This window comes from Tenrec ecaudatus, chromosome 7 (genome assembly GCF_050624435.1).
Source record: "Tenrec ecaudatus isolate mTenEca1 chromosome 7, mTenEca1.hap1, whole genome shotgun sequence".
Lineage (NCBI taxonomy): Eukaryota > Metazoa > Chordata > Mammalia > Afrosoricida > Tenrecidae > Tenrec > Tenrec ecaudatus.
In genome coordinates, this window is record NC_134536.1 from 40,969,046 (window position 1) to 40,989,261 (window position 20,216).

The 20,216-nt window shown below is 39.9% G+C and overlaps 1 protein-coding gene across 1 annotated transcript in view; it reads right to left on the reverse strand.

The window, feature by feature from the left end:
* LAMA2 (laminin subunit alpha 2) overlaps positions 1–20,216 on the reverse strand; it is a 636,281-nt gene that overhangs the window by 212,923 nt on the left and 403,142 nt on the right. Inside the window, exons 20-22 of the mRNA XM_075554570.1 lie at positions 14,654–14,760; positions 8,337–8,517; positions 5,216–5,352 (exon numbers count right to left, since the gene is read on the reverse strand). Of these exons, the coding sequence (XP_075410685.1) occupies positions 5,216–5,352; positions 8,337–8,517; positions 14,654–14,760 (425 nt within the window). The remainder of the gene's footprint in view (positions 1–5,215; positions 5,353–8,336; positions 8,518–14,653; positions 14,761–20,216) is intronic.

Genomic DNA, 20,216 nt, shown 5'->3' on the forward strand with positions numbered 1-20,216 from the left:
GGCTGTGTGTTCTTATCGTAGAAACAAATAGACCAGAATCTCAGCTCGAGCACTGGGTAGAATAACCTTTCCTAGTTCTTAGATACGCTACTATTTCCTCCCTCACTACTCTTTTGAATGTACCACTTTTGAACCTCCTGTGTCGTCTTCTGTAGAACCTGTGCACGGATCAAGAAGCAGGAGAACAGAACCAGGGTATCCTGCATGGTTCACATTAGATCATGTGTGTGTCAGGCTGCATCTTCTCACTGTCCTGATTCAATCTGTGTACTGAGAAAATCATCATAAGATCTGGATTATATGAGAAGAATGGGGCATCAGAATATGAAGAGATCTTATTAACAACTTTCAATGTGTAGATGATACCTTTGTTTGCTACACATGAAGAAGACTTGAAGCACCTGCTGATAAAGACCAAGGATCATGGCCTCCAACATGGATTACCCCTCAACATAAAAACAAAATAATAATAAATCCTTACAAGTGGACCAGAAGTCAATATCATGGTAAACGGAGAAAAATTGAAGTTGTCAAGGATTTTGTATCGGTTGACTCTACAATCAAAACTCATTGAAACAGCAATCCAGGGTGCATTGCATTGTGCAAATCTACTGCACAAAACATCTTTAAAGTGTTGAAAATCAAGGATGTTACTTTGAACACTAAGGTGTGCCTGAAGAAAACTTATGGCATTTTCAATTGCCTCACATGCAGGTGACAGGTGGAGAGTGAATAAGGGAAACCTAAGAAGAAATGATGCATTTGAATCATGGTGCTGACAAAGAATATTGAAAGGACCATGGACTCCAAAGCAACAAACAAATGTGTCTTGGAAAAAGTACAGCCAGAACACTCCTTAGAGGTAAGGATGGAGAAAGTGTGTCTCGTGTGCTTTGCACATATTGTCAGAAAAGATCAGCCCCCGGAGAAGGACATCATGCTTGGTAAAAGGGAAGGACAGGAAAAGAGGAAGGCTCTCAGTAATATGGATTGACACAGCGGCGTACTGGCTGGCCTCAAACTTGAGAACAATTGTGAGGACGGCACGGGACCAGGTCGTGTTTTGTTCTTTGTACACATGGTTGCTTGGAGTCAGGACCGACTCGACAGTACTCAAGAGTAACGTGTAGTTGTTGTTGTCATTAGGTGTCTTCAAGTCAGTTCCAACTCTTGGCAATTTTCTGTCCATAGAAATAACTCGACTGATCCTGAACCATCCTCACTACTCCTGCTAAGTTTGAGCTCATTGTTAAAGCCAAGCTGGTATTCTAGCTCCCTGAAGGTTTTCTCCCCTCTCCCGCCCCCCCCCCGCCCCCACTAACTCTTCTTTTCTAAACGTGATGCCCTTCTTCAAAGACTGCTTTCTCTGGATAACATGGGATGAAATTTTGACAGTCTTGCTCCAAAAGAGCATTTTAGCTGAACTTCGTCCAAGACATATTTCTTCATGCTTTTAGTAGTTTATGGTATAACCAATATTCTTTGCCAACACTATAATTCAATCATTCTTCAGTCTTCCTTATTTATTGTCATTCTTTTAGATGCATATGATAATACTGCAAATACCAGAACTTAGGCCAAGAGCCCACTAACCCAAAATGTGACATTTTTATTTTTTTAACATTTTAAAAAGATCTTTTGGCAGCAGATTTGCCAATGAAATACATCACTTGATTTCATAACTGCTGCTTTTGTGGGACATGACTGGGGATTCAAGTGAAATGGAATGCTTGACAACTTTAATCTTGCCTCCATTTATCATGATGGTATTTATTTGTCCCGTGGTGAGAAGCTTTGTTTTCTTTATGTTGGAGTGTAATCCATGGAAAAGATCGCAACCTTTGATGATCATCAGTACGTAAACAAATCCTCTTCAATTTCAGCAAGTTAGGTAGTATCATCTGTTTCACAAGTTGTTAATAAAATTCCCTCCAAGTGTGACATTGGGTTCTTATTTCCAGAGTCCACCTTCAATATTGGCTGCAACAATAGGCTTGTATATAGCACTGGTCATGAGCTACTACAGGATTGGGCATTGTTTTGTTCTGTTACACATAGGATCATGATGAAGTATAACCAGCTTGGCACCCAGCAACGTTTACTAGTTAACAATGATTTCTACTCTAGTTTTCCTGATGAGCAATGTCTTTTCGACTTTTTTTTCTGTATACTTTGCCTGAAACACAGCTTTTTTTTTGTTTAATCCTCTCAGATCTATAGAAATATGTCATAGTATTTTGCCAAATTTCTGGATTCAAGTCTGAATTTCATTTTGTATGCTTCGCATGTTTATCTTTCAGCTGAATATCCTCCATTACGAGGAATGAGCTTATTTCCTCCTGGCAACAAGAGTTCACGTATGGACCTACTCTTTCCACGATGTGATGTATCACTACCTGTTTCTCCTCTATCTTATTTTTACCACCCAAATGTTTTCTGAAAAATCTTCTCCTATTTTGAGAAAACAGAACAAACTCATTTCCATCCAGTAGATGCCAGAGATCCTATAAGACAAAGTAGACCTGCCTTTGTGGATTTCCAGGACCGTAACTCTTTATGGGATAAGAAAGTCTCATCTTTCTCCAACAGAGTGGCTGCTGGTTTCAAACTTCTGATCTGAGGGTAGTAGTCCAGTGTATAACCACTACATCACCAGGGCCCCTCACATTCTGATCTTAAAGTAATTTTCAGGCTTCATTTTTGACATTTTTAGGTTTAATAATCTTCCTTGTTTTCATGATATTCAGTAAACATAGAGTTGTCAGCTAGATGTAAATATTTGATTTGCTTACTAGGTCTAGAAAACATAATTCTTCATTTTATTACCAAAATGGACATATCTTCTAAGGATTTTATAGAAGAAATTAACAGCTGTCTTTCTAATAACTCATTTCTATACACTATCAGATGCATAATAGTATTTCAAAATTCGAAATGATTGACTCATTCCCTTAAACAAATTTTCCTTACCAATCAAATTGCGTATATTTTGGTTGAGTTAAACAAAATGGACCAAATGAAAAATATAAAATTATGATATGTTATAAAATTATAATGATGCAACATATACAATAAACCTTAATGAAAATGAGCAGTATCTGCTATACCATGTAATATATGAAACTACAGAACTGATTCTTAAGAAATGGTTAACAGTACAAATGATCATTGGGGCCTTTCCAAATCTGGAAGTTTATTTAGGAAAATATAGTGAAAGATAAATGAGTCCATTAACCATATGTTTAGATAGCACTATAGCCAACATAAACACAAATCATAATTAGATGTACTGTTTAGCAATAGAGAATTTATGCACTCTTCCCTGCTAGTGAAGGATGGAGGACTTTGTATTCTATTCAAACAAAAGCTCAAATGATGTGTGCGCTCAAACCTCAGCCCAGAGAAATTACCCGTGACACAAAGAAAGGGAAGCTATAAATCTCAAAACACTGTTCATTTAGATTACAGTTACCTAGGGTTTGTAAATAGTAGAATACATGCTCATAAATATATATGCACTTTAAAAATTATTAATCAATGTCTTACAATTCAGAAATTTGGATTTTAAGTAGTGATATAAAGGTATTTTATCAATTTCAATTGATAGAAATGTTTGTCCAATCATCAGCAAGAATAGTGACATCAACCATAAGCTAGGGTTGGTTGGCTGGTTTGACTGCTTGCTTGTTTGTTGCTGGCTATTGGGCTGCATCCCAATTCGACTTTCCTCATGAATAGTAGGCATCACTTTTACTTTCAGGAGTGAAAGTCTGGCCACATTGTTAGGATTTTGAAGATGAAATATAAATCCCATAAACATGTTTCTTTATTAATAAGTCAAATTAATAAGAAGGATGTTTAAATCCAAAGTGGAAATCCAAAAAGTCAGTCATAGAAATTTAGAACATTTCCAATGCAACAAAATGTGTATTTCTGGAAAATTTGTGTTCGTTTTAAAACTATAGCTGTTATAGAACTTCAAGTCCCTAGGTGCTACTGCCAACAGAAAAATGTTCGTCCATTTTAGTTTTTATTTTCTCTAATCACACATTGAATCAGTCCGACATCTGAATTTATTCCGACTCTCACCAGCTTTCTTCTTTTCAGTGGTTTCTAGAGCCCTGCACTCAGATCTTTTATTGCCTATCTAGGGATGGTTGAATCCAATCATTCCACGCATGTATGCTAAGTAGAAAAAGGAGTGTAAATTTCTAAATAGCATGACCGGGGTCACTTATTATCATGTTCCAATATCTTGGCAATTGAACGGACACCCTGAAGTCCTGAACATACCGGCCTGTTGGGCTGCATCTGGCGTTGAAATATTCCTTTGTATTTGTGACACTTACATGTTTACCTGTTCTCTTTTCAGCTGTTTCTTCTCCAGTTTCCATGACATCGCGTATTTTCAGGCTCCTCCTCTAAGTACTCTATTTTAACCGTCTTTTCTGTGAGCTTTCCACACACACAGAAGAGTCTAGTTTGTTAATACCACCAACCTTCACACGTTTCTAACTCAAACAGCCTCCCTGACATCTAGTTCTGTATTTTTAATTTCTTGCGAGGCAAGAATTCCAAAGGCCTCCTGGACTCAAGAGGCTGAAATGTTAACTAATCCTGTTTAATTTTCCTTTTCTGTCAATGGAGAGTTAGATACTAGAAGTATCTCTCTCCTGTCAAAACAACTCTGAACCAAATCAATATAAATAATATATTTGAACAAGAATGATGGTCTTCAGATATTGGGCATCAAGAAGCACAGGACTGTCACTTCTGAGCAAAGGAAAACACTCCAGCTAGTTATGAGAGGCGATCTCTGGGCGGCATCCCCACGAATACAAAGCCCCGCACACTAGCTGAGTGGAGATAGCATGGAGTCTGGAGGGGCGATGGAGTAATGCTGTTAGAGGCTGCGTCCCACAGGCAGATCTCCAAGCTTGCAGAAAGACTTCCCAGACAGCTAGGCAGAGTGCTTACGCGGGAACACATGGGAAGCTGTTCCATGAAACCGAGGAGGGCAGAGCCAGTGGGAAACTGTAAACTGGAAAAACCCCAGAGCTCACAGAATGATCGACATCATCCCACTCCAATCACATTGCAGTCACAGCTTGATAAGCTGGTGTAAGTAATTTGGGGTTTTGTACTAGCTAACTATAGAACGCCACCAGCTGAGCACGTGAAACCATGAGCAGAGGAAATAAAGTGCCTCACTTACCTTACAACCACTGAAAATGCTGTGGCCCCAGGTATTGGGGGCGCATTTGGAACATTTCTCTCCGATGGTATTGGGAGGGCAAATGCATCGGCCAGTCTTTGGATCACAGTTGTTACCCAGGTGGGCACAGTCACAAGCTTCGGAAGTCAAAGAGGGGAAACAAGAAGGACATGAAAAAAATTGAGAAAGCGTGCTGAGATTTGATTGTGGCGCTTTGTATTATTCTCTTTCTCATACTATGTTTGTATGTTTTTGAAAGGAAAACTCATTCATCTTTCATATCATTGGACAGTGTATCTCACAATGGAATTGGACAGAAAGTATATGCTGTATTTAATTCAATTATTCCAAAAGTTAAAGTGTTTCCAACTGTTTGGGGAAATTCAGGCAGAGAAAGGGTCAGTGTATACAATTCCATGTTGATGGGATTATCTAGATGCCACTAAGCACTATTCCTGTATTTAAGGTCATTGCTAACTTTTCTATGCTCTTCATACCGGTGGACATTACTTATTTGCAACAAAAACTAGCAAACATAATAATAAAACTAAATCCAGTCACTGATTTGATTCTGCCTCATAGAAGCCCCATAGGGCAGAGTAGAACAGCCCCACGGGGTTTTGGAGGCGGGGAAACCTTTGGGGGAGCAGAAAGCCTCTTGTTCCCCCACAGAGGTGTTGGAAACCTCAAACCTTTTGATTAGCAGCCTAACGCTTAAAACACTGGGCCCTCAGGGTTCATTCTATTTAGTATATTAAATTTAAGGATCATGGATATAGTTGTAAACGACACTCATCAGGACATTCTAGTTTTGCAAATACTTAAACAGTCCACTTGTGGACACTTTCGATATATGATTATATTTGTTGAGTTTTATTTACCACCTCTCAACAGCTTCTTCATTTACTTTGATATGCTGTGATATATGAAGAGTGCAAAATCCATCGCTATTCATTGCATTTTCTCAAGGGATATGAAGGTAAGGTTTGAGGAGATAGTCAAAGACATACAAAACAAGGGATGAATTGCAATTATTTTTTATAACTGACCAAACTACTAAAAGAGTATATTTTAGTCTAACATTAAACTGAATTATCAAAGAAGTGAAAGCAAAAGATGAAATGCCAAATACTGGAATTTAATAAACAAGTAATGACATAAACATCTTTTTGATTGGTAAAAATGATTGAATCTTCAAATGGAGTTCATTTAGGATATTAGATTAGACTAGCTTTCCAAAGGATCACAATGATCATTGCTCACAGCACTCCAGGCCAGCTGTGAAAGATGTTTAGCACACTGCTTGACACGGAGGAAGCACTAAATAAATGGTAGTAGTGTTGTTTATGTTATTATTATTGTCATTGTCAATTCCAAGCCAAAGGATTTATTTCATATGTCCCCTTCATTAGGAAGAAAAATAGTTAACATTATATTTAAATTTATGTGCTAAAGAATGTCTTAGGACAGTTCAAATCATTATTTGCAAATAGGAATTCTCTAAATAGTTCTTCAGAGGAACCATAATACAAATGAGAAGAAGACCTGATTAATTCACTACTTTTTCCTCCCTGTCAGAAATATGTTTACTACCATTAATAATACTCATAAATAAATAATGCTAATAATAATGATAATGATAAACTCATATAACATTCATATGCCAAGCACTATTGTATTATAGTCATTATTTCAACAAATTCTCGAAGCCATATGCAGTAGACACATCATTTAATAGATGTATTGAGCAGAGGGCCAGCAAGACTACTCAGTCAAGGTCACATAACCTTGTGTCACGTGGAGCCACCAGAACAAATCCAGGTTGTCTGCCTCAAGTCACAGGCTCAACCACAATGCTATCCTGTCTCCTTTTTCTTTCTGCTGTTTCTCTGGGTTAGAATGCTTACTAAGTCTACATTCTTTACCATTTCATAATTTTAAATAATTTTCTTGGTCCCAATTATAATTTCTTGTAATGTGGATGCTATTTGAATGTTAGGTTCCATCTAATGAACTGAGAGTTGGTGAAAGCCTTAAGGAGAATTTGATTTAAAGAACCAAACATAGTACATGTTAATATGAAGCTTATTAATCTTTTAAGGTTTTGAAGATTATCAATGGACTAGAGGAGGAAATATGTAGAAAAAATGCAATGTGGCTTTATGATTAAAAAACAACAACAAAAAAATCAACAACAATAAAGTAAGGCTGTCTGAAAGATACTGGTTAAGTATTATTCCTGCTGCTTCCAACATAAATTTTCTAGAACAATAACAATCATGTCTTACTACCTTGCCATGTGTTTTTCATGGTGCTGAGTTTATGGGAAGTCATCATTGCTGAATCCGCAAGTTCAGTAGCAAAGGTCATATGTATCTAATGATTGGCAGTATAAGGGCAAATAATCACTGGCACACAAATAAAGTCTAGTATGGAATCTTAACTTTGTTCTCCATTGAGCTATTTCCTATTTTCTTCCTTTAAGATTTATGGGAAGGCTGGAGCTGGACATCTGCGGTCATTAATTAAACGACCACGGTTAGAGACACAGCCCCATTTCCTCATGAACTAACCACTCCCGGAGCCAATCTCCTTCTCTCACGTCACATCACAGTTGTCAAGGCGCTTGTAAATAGATGCCACATATTTTTAGGGGAGATCAGAAAAAATTAACTTCTTTTGTACATATTTTTTATGTTTCAAAAGAAAAGGGAAAAACCGAACTGTATGAGCAAAGACGTACTGGTTAAGCTAACGGTGGCACCCAGAAAATAAGCCCATCTGTCTTTCAAACTGTAGCTTCCTTGAGTGGCAGGCTGACTTGAGGACACAAACAGGAAGCAGGTACAAGAATCCTGGGATTGGCAGATAATGTTTATCTATTTTTCGAATCCTCACAACCACGGCTATTTATAAGACTCAGTTTCAGGTTGCAGTGTATTTAATTTGTTAATTAGATTGAAATGTATACATTCCTTTTCACATTACATATTTCCTAGTGTGCATTTGCTGCCAACGTGCGTTTCCCGCAGCCTCTGGGAACTCCAAAGAACAAACTGTGACAGAAGCTAAGACGCTCGGCCAGAGCATGAGCAGTTGGGCTTCAGTCTAATTTACAGACCTGTGCATCCTCCTTCCTGGAATTGGAAATAGCCCTGGGCACAGCGGTCACATTTCTTCCCCGTGACTCCTGGTTGGCACCAGCACTGTCCTCTCTCATTGCAGTCGAACGATTTTGACCCGAAGGAATTGCAGTTGCACGGAGCACACCCCCTCGCTGAGTGGAGCCCGAACGTTCCGGGCTGGCACAGAGCAGGACGGAGACAAATAACATTCAAGTCAGTCAACCAGCAGTGAGCCACAACACAAAAGACAAAGAGATCAGTCAGCAACGAAGGGATTCATGGGTTACCAGGGTTTATTTTAGTATATTACAGTTGGGGCTTCATTTAATTAATTAATTTTTTAAGCATGTCAAACAATTAAAAAATAAGTTTCAACTACTTTGAAATTCCATCAGGACTAATGTCAGAATCATGATAATATCCTTTCTTCTGCTGTATTTTCACCACCATTTCTCTATTTTTCCAAAGGGTCTGTCGGAAACATGCAAATAAACAGAGCGTGGCACTGTTAGGTCGCTAGATTTGGGGACAGGGAGTTGTCCTTCCCACACCTGCAAAGGCTCCCACAGAGGAGGTTGGAAAGAAATCGGGTACCATTGAAGCCCTATGAAGACCCCACACTGAGCATGCTCAGACACAAGCCCTCCAGGCCCAGTAAAACCAATATCTGGACACACCCACCGTAGGTACTTCACTCGGGTGGGCCTAACTCAACAGTGCGTCAACCGAGACCATCAACCACGCCTCCCCAGCCAGAGCTTTGAAACATCTTGGCTGTGGAAGGCCTGGCTCTTTCTTACTCTGCTCCTGGCCAGAGGCAGACGTATGCCTGTTCTGGACCTACTCTGGGCCCACAGCCTCCTGACCCAAATGCTTTAAGTCTCTGGGTTCTTGGGCTACTGGCTTCTCTCAATCCCCCAAATTTCTCACATGAAGGTGTTCTTTTCCCCGTGGTTTTCTGTGCCCCGTTGTGAACCCCAGTGCAGCTACTGCATGGTTTGTCATACATCCCAGAAACAGTGTGTACCCTTTTGAGACTGTGAAGACTAAATCCTGTCCTTCATAACAATTCCCTTGGATCACACATCCTGCTTCAGTGTGAATTTTTACAGCGTGAGAAGCAAAGGACCACAGTAAAAACCCGCTCCAGAAACTTAATAGTACTTCTGGTTTAGTAGAAAATATGATTTGTTTCATTCTTAATCTCTGAATTAATTACTTTTAGATTATATTAAGTCTTTTCATTTGGCAAGAGAGTTTCAATATTATTGGCTGGAAGCCTAAAACTAAAATCTCCCCAATATTTTCTCAACCTTTTCTTGTATATCCATAAATAATTCTAGCTGTCATTATACCTAGCCACTACCACTGAGTTCATTTTAATTCATAGTAATCTTATAGAGCACATTTGTACTGATTTCTGAGACATAATTTAGACAGCCTCATCTCTCTGTTGAAGATGCGGTGGTGTATTTGAGCCATGGACCTTATGATGTGCAGACAAATGCTTAACCAACTAGAACACCAGGGCTCATAGTTGAAGATAGTCACTTGAGGCCTGATAACATGCATTTCTAAGAGTGGGGGGGGGGAGCCAAACTAGCAATGCTAACTGAACAGTAAACCACAACTAAACCATCAACCCTGACGGCGAGTTGATGCTGACTCAATGGACCCGATGCGGAGTTCCCAAGACCGTAGTGACAGACTCATCTTCCTTCTTAGCGGCGGGTGGGTTTGGAACCACCGGTCTGTAGTAGGCAGCTATAGCACCTCTTGGGCTCCTTACACGTAGCTAGCGAAGACTAAAAAGTAAACTCACTAGTCTCATCATCAGTTCTGGCTCCCAGAATAGAACTGCTCTGTAGGGTTTCCGAAAACAACAGCCTCATTTTCTCCCAAGGATGGCTGGTGTGTTCCGACTGTCACCCTCCGGGTTAGATGCCCATCCCTTCACCTAACCACCACAACCGCATCTCACTCTGGTGCCGGAGTCACAGGAACACAAGTCCACTGCAATGATTAGGAATAAACTCCTACCTGGTGGATGTTGTTCTGTAAATGATCCTGGTGAGGTATGCACAGCCGATGGGGTACATTTACAATGAGAGTCCTATGGCTAAGGTACCCTGACTCGCCTTGGCTGACTTGCTTAGAAATACATGTTATCAGCTCCAATGTGACTGCATTTGAAAGTGCTGATGGATTAGCAATCACTTCTAATAGAACAATGGGAAGCTTAGATTCTATGTAAAGTATGTCAAGGTTGTAATTTTTAATAGAAAGTATGTCACATTATTATGATACTTAAATCTGAAAAATTAGTCTTAGTAATTACTTCTTTGCAAAAATAATTTCTATTCTGGAAAATTAGATTTAATAATTACTTCTTGTTAAAAAATAAATCTTGCCTCTTAATGTGAGCCACCCAAAGAGAAATGAAGATACATCATTATATATGTATGTCATTAATTTTAACTATTAACAATAAGTCACAGAAAAAATCACATTCAAAATTAATCTTGCAAAATGATGATAGCTAAAAATAGTTTTATATTTAAAGTGTAAACTGGGATTCTAGAATTTTATAATCTTTTCATCTTTACATTTACTGCTGACATATTTATTTCTAACTCTAAATCAGATGCTATAATAAGAAATTGTGTTATATAGGGAAAACTTAAAAGATATTTTTCATTTTGATTCCTGTATAGAAATCAAAGTAAAATCCCAGACACTTGTCCTAAAGAAATGTTAGCCATTGGGCGAAGGCTAATGTGAAAGCGTGCCCAATGCAGCAATATTCATCATAGTAATAAAGAGCACGTTCATTGTTAGAATAGTCATTGGATGGATGATACATTCATGCTGTGAGATTATAGCAATCATTAATGTTCTGTTTTACACAAGTTTTAATGATATGAATATGCATAGAATATAAGTTCAAATTTTTAAAGTACACTGAGTTAAATTTGCAATGTGATTTCAGTCACATAACCACCCAAAGAAAAATTTCACATAAACAAACAAATTGACATCTCTGTACCTAAATAATTATTAGCACATAATGTGTTAAATTATTTTCTTTTTAATAGTGATTTGGAGAACTCATGATCTTTAGTTCCTAAATATCTTTATTTGCATGCACCAAAAAAATAAAGTTACATTAAAAAACCAACCAAACTCATGGCCATCAAGTCAATGCTGACTCATCGTTAGCCACTGTGGGTTTCTGAGACTGTAACTCTTTTATGGGAGTAGAAAGCCCATTCTTTTTCCTATGGAGGCCCTGGTGGTTTTGAACTGCCAACCATGTGGGTTGCAGACAAGGACATAGCCACTGTCCTACCAGAGTTACCTACCACACACATAAAATGATCTTCATTTATTAAATAGTAATGGTGATACTACCTAGTGTGCACTGTGAACATTCTATGTGTACGTCTGATGCCCTAACCCCACTACTACTCTGAGCTATCCCTGCAGATACCGCGTGACACCTTCCTCTCCAGGCACAAGGGCCGCTTGTGTGGATGGCAGATGATGAACCACACAGAGGCACACACCCCAGGTCACCCTTCTCCCAGTCAGGACTGATGGGACAAGGAGCACGAATCTTCATGCCCAATGAAGAACTTCTCTAACAGGTCAAGTCTCTGAGAGCACGTCCCATCAGTTGGGTCATGAGTAAAGATTTCGGCAGAGGCACTGCCAGCCCGCCTCCCTTTTCTCCTTTTACAAGCATCAGACTTGTGTTACACACACAAGGCTCTCCGCTCTGTCCTTGGTCTCCCCACCTGCATCTTGCAAAGGAATTTCTCCGTAATAGGTCTTGTTTTTGACTACTTAAAGGACTCAAGTAGACACACATTTTAGGAACTGAGTCCTGCAGAGATGAAAGTGTCGAACTGTAGAATGCATTGTGCAACTTGTCTTAGGCACAGGGACTCTTGAATCTTGGATTTCAGCACATGCAGTCTGATATCAAAGGTTATTTTCTTCAAATATATAATATTAAGCCAAGAAATGAAAATATCATTCTTTTTTGTTCCCCTTTGCGGTTTTCTTCACTCTCTCCTGCTTCTAACCCTTCCTCCACCTTCCCCCAGATTGAGTCTCCACCTCCTCCTCCCCAGACTGTGTCTCCATCAAAAAGTCTTGTTCCTTGTGATTCTGCACCTCAGCCATGGATCTATCTACTTGCCTGCTTGTGACCCCCTCTCCTTTCCGTCTCTGTTCCCAAGTTCACTTCCCACTCCTAGTGATCCTTCAATATGGAGTAGAACTACCCCTGTGCGTTTCCACAGCTGTGGAGCTGAGGAGGGTAGGCAATCTTCTCTTTCTTCCTCAGAGAGGATGGTGGGCTTAAATAGTTGAACTTGAGGTTAGCAGCCCAACTCCCAACCCACTACATCACCCACCAGGGCTCCTTCTCTTTCCTCCACCCTCTGCCTCCTCTTCTTTTTATCTGAGAGATATACTTCAGGGGGTCTAGTCCCTTTTTCTGTAGCAGAAAGCTATCATCCTAAATTTGCAGATACTGAATATTTGTGGTGTATGAACATATGTTTTCTGGGTTTGTTTTAATTCTTTAAAAAACCCACAGAAAAACAAGCCAAAAAAAGAAATCTCTTTGGCATGGCTTCTGACACACAGTAGCCCTTTGTAGGGCCGAGGAGAACTGCCCCATAGGTTTCCAAGGCTGTCCATCTTTCTGGATGTGCACTGCCCCGTCTTTCTCCCGAGGAGCATAAAGTGGTTTCTAACTACTAACCTTCTGCTGAGGAGACAAGTACCCAACCCCTGCATTGTGAACTTTTGTTGGTTGTACGGGGGAGCAAGATTATGATGTGGAAAGGTACCAAACCCTTAGGCCAGATGAAATGGCAGGTAGCCACTTAAAATATAGAGAGTGTGGGACATGTCTTAAGACTGTTGAAATGCAGGGAAGGAAACACATCCCATCAGTCGTAGAGACAGACACCTGTGATCAGTGGACTGAGGGGCCTTGGCAAAGGCCTTCTCTGTGCTGGTGTCCCTTCACTTGTCCACAGCGAGTTTAAAGAAAGGATGCACGGGGACGCTTCCCTTTCTAAAATGTACGTTCCTACCAATTCCGTTTCCTTTGACTTATACCATTCAAGGGTTAATCGAAACTTTCATGAAACTGTGAAATCAAATACCCTTAAAAGCATATGGAAAGCTATTTTTAAAGCCTTCGATCAGAGAGAGTCTAAGTTTTCCATTTGCAATCTTAGCAAGCATCATTTGGTAAAATGCCACCAGGGACACCAGCCGCCACACACGGAACACAACATGCTCAGGCCCAAGGCATGCAGAGCCTCGGGGGTTACCGGAGCTGGGGCCCGATAGGCTCCCCGTGGGCACCCACTGGAGCTGCTGGAACTCCAGGTCCTGGGTCTTCCCAGGACGCCGTGAGCCCTCTGTGGCCGGTGCTCTTCCTGCCGGTGCACCTGCCTGCCAAGGTCGCACAGCTTGCCTATGAAGCCTGCTCTGCAAACACATTGTCCTGTTCTGTCACACTGTGGTGACACAGAGCCGGTGGGATTGCAGGCACATGACACACAGATGTGCTTCTCAGGGTCCCACCACATACTGGGCTTGAAAAGCCAGAGAGGGGGTGGGGGTGGTAGGAAAAAACATAAGATTGAAGTTGTTATTTTCCAACTAGCCTAGAGGAAAGCGAAAGATGAAAAACAACAAAACTCTTGCTTTTGCAGAAGAATATTGACCATCAAGGAGACCTACTATGAGAAGGTAGGCCCCGGCCCATGCAGAGTAGGGCACCATCCTCAGGCACGGAGGGCAGCACAGTTTAATGAAATATTTCCATTCTGCACAATCTCTTAAAAAATACCTCGATTCACTTCTTTACTAAAACTTTTGCTAAGTAGAATGCTCATTAGAACTGACGGCTAAAGGATGGAACTCGATGAAAGTGCTTGCTGGAAGCATTTTAATTCTACCAAATAGGCGTACACAAAGGCAAAGGAAAGAGTGTGTTCTTCTTCACAGAACAGGACGAGGTTCCTCTATTACTTCATTCAGAAACAAGCGACGATTAGCAAATATCACACAAAGTCCTGCGTAGTTGGAAGGTCGAATGTTTCCTGTGCAGCATGCTCTTTGCGTTCTAACTGGAAAGCCATGTCAGACATCACATTAACCGCACGCGTTAAGTGAGAGAATTATTTCCCCTCTTTCAGGATTTGAAGGCGTACGACCCATGCCATGAAAAGCTAACTCTGTCCTTCAAGAAGGAGACAGCTCCGGGCCCTCGGCTGCCCCTTACCTTACACTCATCACACCTCCAGCCTTGCACGTTGGGCTTGCAGTCACACTGCCCCGTCTGAGCGTGGCACACCTCGGAGAAGGAGCCGTTGGCATGACAGCGACATGCTGCAAAACGGGGAAAGATCGGTGGTCAGGAAAAACTGCCTCGTTATCTTACAGGCTTCTTAAATAACAATATCCTCCAACTAGCGCATTCAAAGTCATGGGTTATTGCTCTTTTAGCGCTGTCCTCTGCATGGTGTCATTTGGTCTCTACAACAATGCTGCACGCATAGACATGCCATTAAAAGTTTGGCAGTCATATCATCCCTCTTCAGTTGGGAGCAAAAGACACCACCAGTCCGATCAGCTGGAGTTTGTACAAAGCTACCTCCAGGCGGGGGCGCTCTCTGTGGCACAAAGGGTAGGGGTGGGTGAGGACCAAGTGGTCCCTTAGCAAGTACAAAGCAAGTGAGTTGGTGATACAGCTGAGTCTAGGTTCCCGGACCACAACACCATCACTCCTCCAATGCATTTGCTTCTTTATGGATAGATTAGATTAAGATGTAAAGTATATTACATGGGAAGTAATGAATTTTTGAGAAAAATCCCAAAATTTATAGAATGCATGGCATAATATTCACATCACAATGAATCAAGGAACATTTTAACAATTTGTTTATTTGCATGATTATTTGTAATGTACTGGGTTTTGTTTTAAAATTGTAAAAATGAGCTTGAAGCAAAATAACAAAATATACCTTTATGTTAAAAAGCATACATTAATAAAAACATTTCTGTTCTTTTATATTAGGTATGTAGACTTATGATTTGAGAGTCTAAAGCTCTGATGTTAAATTTTAAACTCTTTCTCCAAGATAGAAACTATATTTAGGTTAAGTACATTTTTGACATTTTTCTTTCATGAAGTCATTTAATGTCATTCTGAAATATAATAAATCAGTCTAAAATGTACGAGTCTGCCCACAAAGAGAATGGCAATAAATGTCTTACTCTATAAACTACAAGGGTACGTTTAGTGGTAGGCCTTACTACCTGACTTAAAATATTGGGTGTGGAGGGGTAAACATAAGGTTTAGATGATTCATAGATGGCTCTGGTGAACTTTGTAAAATGTCCAATAATTTTGTTTGAGCACAGCTTATAAACACATTATACATAAATCCTCCATCAGCCTATCCCACTCGCCTACATTTTCCCCAAGCTTCTCCAAAGAGTGCTTGTTTTTTGTTGCTGTTTCCAGCAAAGTTTGCCCATTCACTTTCATTGCCATCAAGTTGATTCTGACTCATAGAGACCATAGAGGAGAGAATATGGGTTTCCAAGACCGTAAATATACACAGCAGTAGAAAGCCTCATCTATTTCTCAGCTGCTGGTTTTGAACTGCTGATCTTCCTGTTAGCAACCCAATACATAAACTACTATTGACACCACGTTCCAAACTGGCCATCAGTGACTTTGCAGTGATGCCTGTACCATGATCTTTGAGAAACCAAGACTTCACTCGATGCCTGTACCATGATCTTTGAGAAACCAAGACTTCACTCGATGCCTGTACCATGATCTTTGAGAAACCAAGACTTCACTCGATGCCTGTACCATGATCTTTGAGAAACCAAGACTTCACTCGATGCCTGTACTTGATCTTTGAGAAACCAAGACTTCACTCGCTGCCTGTACTGTGATCTTTGAGAAACCAAGACTTCACTCGATGCCTGTACTTGATCTTTGAGAAACCTGCCTCAACATGTAGTCATTTTACTCAGTGACAGCATAAAAGTAGTAAGGAAAAATGGGGAGGAAAAAGATCTAAGTATGTGTTTTTCTTTGAGAACTTGAAATTTTGTAGATACACCATGCAATTTCTTGTGCACACACACACACATTTAAATGATTAAATCATTCAGAATTTAAAAGTCACATTTTCTTAAATTTATCTTAAATAAACGAAGCAATGAGTTAATTCCATAGTGGCAAAAAACACTATTAGAATTACTTTCAGTGTCATTTTAAGTTTTAAAGTATTACACAAACTATATACATAAATTTATATAAGGAAATATGTATCTTTGGAATGATATACTTTTAATGAACAAATCTAAAGCAAAATAAAATAGGAGCTTATTATATGGACTCTCTTGAGGGCTTACCACCTATGCGTAAAAGAGCTATTATAAATATGAAACAGTAACAAGGGAGGTTTCTTATATTTTAAAATTTTCATTAAAAGATCTACATGAGTAATGATTTAAAATTTTTAGTATCTTTCATGTGTTCTTAGGACTTTGTGCCTCAAATCATAAGTTCACCATAGTTAAATGTGTGGAACCATCTCACTTTTGAGGGAGGTGGTACTGGAAAACAGAGAGAGAGCTCCTGAAAGGATTAGCATGGATGAGAGTCGATGAACCGTGACACTCATGGCTACTACAGGCACTTTGAGAGTTATTAGAGATGAATATCCCCAGGCAGTGGAAGCTTACTAAATACTCTCTACGCATGGTTGGTTGTTGTTTTACGCCACCAGGTCCCCACTCACAGCCACCCCATGGGTACCAGAAGAAACCCTGCCCAGCCGGGGCCTTCCTCATCATCACTGCTGTGCTTGAGCCTGTTATTACAGGAGGCAGGTCAATCCATCGCATTGGGGATTCTTCTTCGTTTTCTGTGACCCTCCACTTTCCCAAGCATGACGTCATTTCCAGGGGTCTGTCCTTCTTGAAAACGTGGATGAAGTACATCATACTAAAGCTCATCATCCTCTCCCATGGGAAGCATTTGGCCAACATGTTTCTTCTTTGAGCAGTTCATGGCATATTTAACGTTCTTCACTAAGTCAAAGGCATCGGTTCTTCTGTCTTACTTATTCATTGCCCAATTTTTGGCATGCATTTGAAGAGATTGAAAATACCATGGCTGAGATCAGGTGAACCTTAATTCTCAAATTAACATGAAGAAGTCGTTGCGAACAGATTGGTCCAATTAAATAAACTGTTTGATTTTTTTTGACTTGTGATTCCATCAGCATTAATAGTGAATCCAAGTAAATGAAATCATTGACAACTTTAATCAGTTTTACATATATTACGATGCTGCTTATCAGTCCAGTTGTTAGTATGTTTGTTTTTCTTAGGATGAGATATAAAATACATGTTGTTGTGTAACATCAGAATCCCTCTGGCTTCGCATGGTAGGAAGTGGGGAATCAAATTCTACATCCACCTGAGGCCAGTTCTTAGGAGGCAGAAGGAAGACATGCCTTCCCTTTCCAACTCTTCTCCTCATTCTGACTCCCAAAGCACTTGCTCTACTTTCCATCTGTCTTTGATAATTCTTTATATTGGCCACGCAGAACTCACAGGCCATATGCATGATTATGGGTTTTACTAAGGAAGTGAATAGGTTTAATTTAGGATAACAAATGTTCAGAATAGAGTTCTTTGGTCAGGACAACCTCGTTTCTGACCTCTGCCTGCTTAGGTAATGTCCAAAGTTGTTTTAATACTGCTAGCAATGTCCAAAGGGTAACCCATTCCACCATGAATGTCAGCCCCAAATGCTGTGGACTAGCAAACCAAGCTCCCCAAAATAAGGGTCTGGCGGTACCCCACTGTAGCAAGCAAACCTTCCACCAAAATGAATGGGGTTCACCCACTTGGTGAGCTAAGACGTCCACTGCTCTGTTATGCTCTTGTTTCAGGAGCTACCCCTCTGTCATCATTCCTCTTCTGCTTTTTGCTTGCTTGTTGGAGTGGGGTGCCCCTAGGCACTTAATTTGGGGGGCCAGATTTGCTAAACCATAATGTCCAGAGATCAAGCAGATTTAATTAACTTTAATCTCAAGGTGCAAAGAACAAACTCAAATCCAGGATATTCTTTCTTGATAGTAGTATGATCTCCCTTTCTAGCTTCTGACATTTTTCATTTTACACCCAGCTGCAGAGCAACATTGACCAATTCTGTTGGCTAAGTTCCAAGCATTCACAACCACAATTAACCTTGTTAAGAATCACCAAAAACTGTACCCTGTCAGCATCTTCCTCTCTTCTCTTCTTACTCATTAAGAAAAGAAGACTTGCAGTGTGTCCTTCAGAGGGGGTTACAGACTCTTGTGAAACAGCCTTATCAAATAAGTCTCTGCACCACAAGGCACGAACCAAACTAAAGGCTGCAGTCTTTGAGCTGTGTCAGTGCTTCCAAACAGCCTTGCTTTCAGCAAGCAAAGTTGGGTAATCTGCTTACTGCAGATTGTTAATGAGTCATCCACCAATTCTAATGTCTCTCTCTTCTTCGATTTCTGTCTCCTGCCAGCTTCTCAGATTATTTGCAGAATACACAGATTGAGTAATTACAGTAGAAGGATACATTACTGACCCACAATTTTTCTTATTTTAAACTATTCAGTATTCCATTATTCTGTTCGAATAACTGCTTCTTGGTCTGTGCACAAGGGTGTTGGTGGTGCAGAGGGTATGCTTTGGCCTGCTCACCAAAGGATAAGCAATTATAAACCACTAGCCACTCCACCTGAGAAAGACGAGGCTTTCACAGTTTCAGAAACCCATAGGGGGCTGTTCTACACTGTGAGTTAAAATTGACTTAATATCACTGGGTTTAGTTTGTCTATGTAAAGATTTTGCTTGAGTTCAATGAAGAGTTCTGGAATTCTCACTCTCCATAAGGTTTCCATAATGATATCCATAAGGTTTCATGATCCTCCACAGTGAAATGCTTTCGGGTATTCAATAAAACACAGGTACACATCTTTGTGGTATTCTCTGCTTTGAGCCAAGGTCCATGTAACATCAATACAGCGAGCTGACCCTCGCTGCACATCCTCTTTGAAATCAGGTTTGAACTCCTGGCAGTTTCTTGTTGAAGTACTGCTGGGAATGTTTTGAACTATCTTCTGTAAAATTTTACTTGGGTGCAATAGTAATCGTGTTGTTTGATAATTTTCACATTCTGTTATATCACCTTTTTGAAATAAACACAAAATATGGATTTTGCACTCTTTTGCCCAGGTAGCTGTCCTCCATGTTTCTTGACATGGATATGTGAGCATGTCTGGTACTGGATTTATTTTTTTCAAAGATCACAATTGACATTCAATTCCTGGAAACTAATTTTTCAACATCTTTAGGGTACCTTACTTCTTTTATTCATATAATTGGCTCTTGATCATATGCTCCTTCTTGAAATGGTTGATTATATGTGGTATAGTGGATTATATGTGGTATAATTCTTGCATTATTCAGTAGTTTGCCTCTAGAATCCTTCAATATTTCAATTTGAGGCATGAATTTTTTCTCCAGTTATTTCAGCTTGAGAAATGCTGAGTGTCTTCTTTCAGATCATCGCATGCTTCATTATTTCATACTGTAGTTCCTATCTACCTTTGAAATGTCCCATTGAGTTAATTTATTTAATGATTTTTTTTTGTTGATAAGAAAATTAATTTTCAGTCCATAGGGTTTTTGAGCAGCTTATCCTTATGAAGTGGCCAGTTAATTCCTTCTTTGGAGTCTGTTCTTAGTCTGGAAGCTCTGCTGAAATGTGC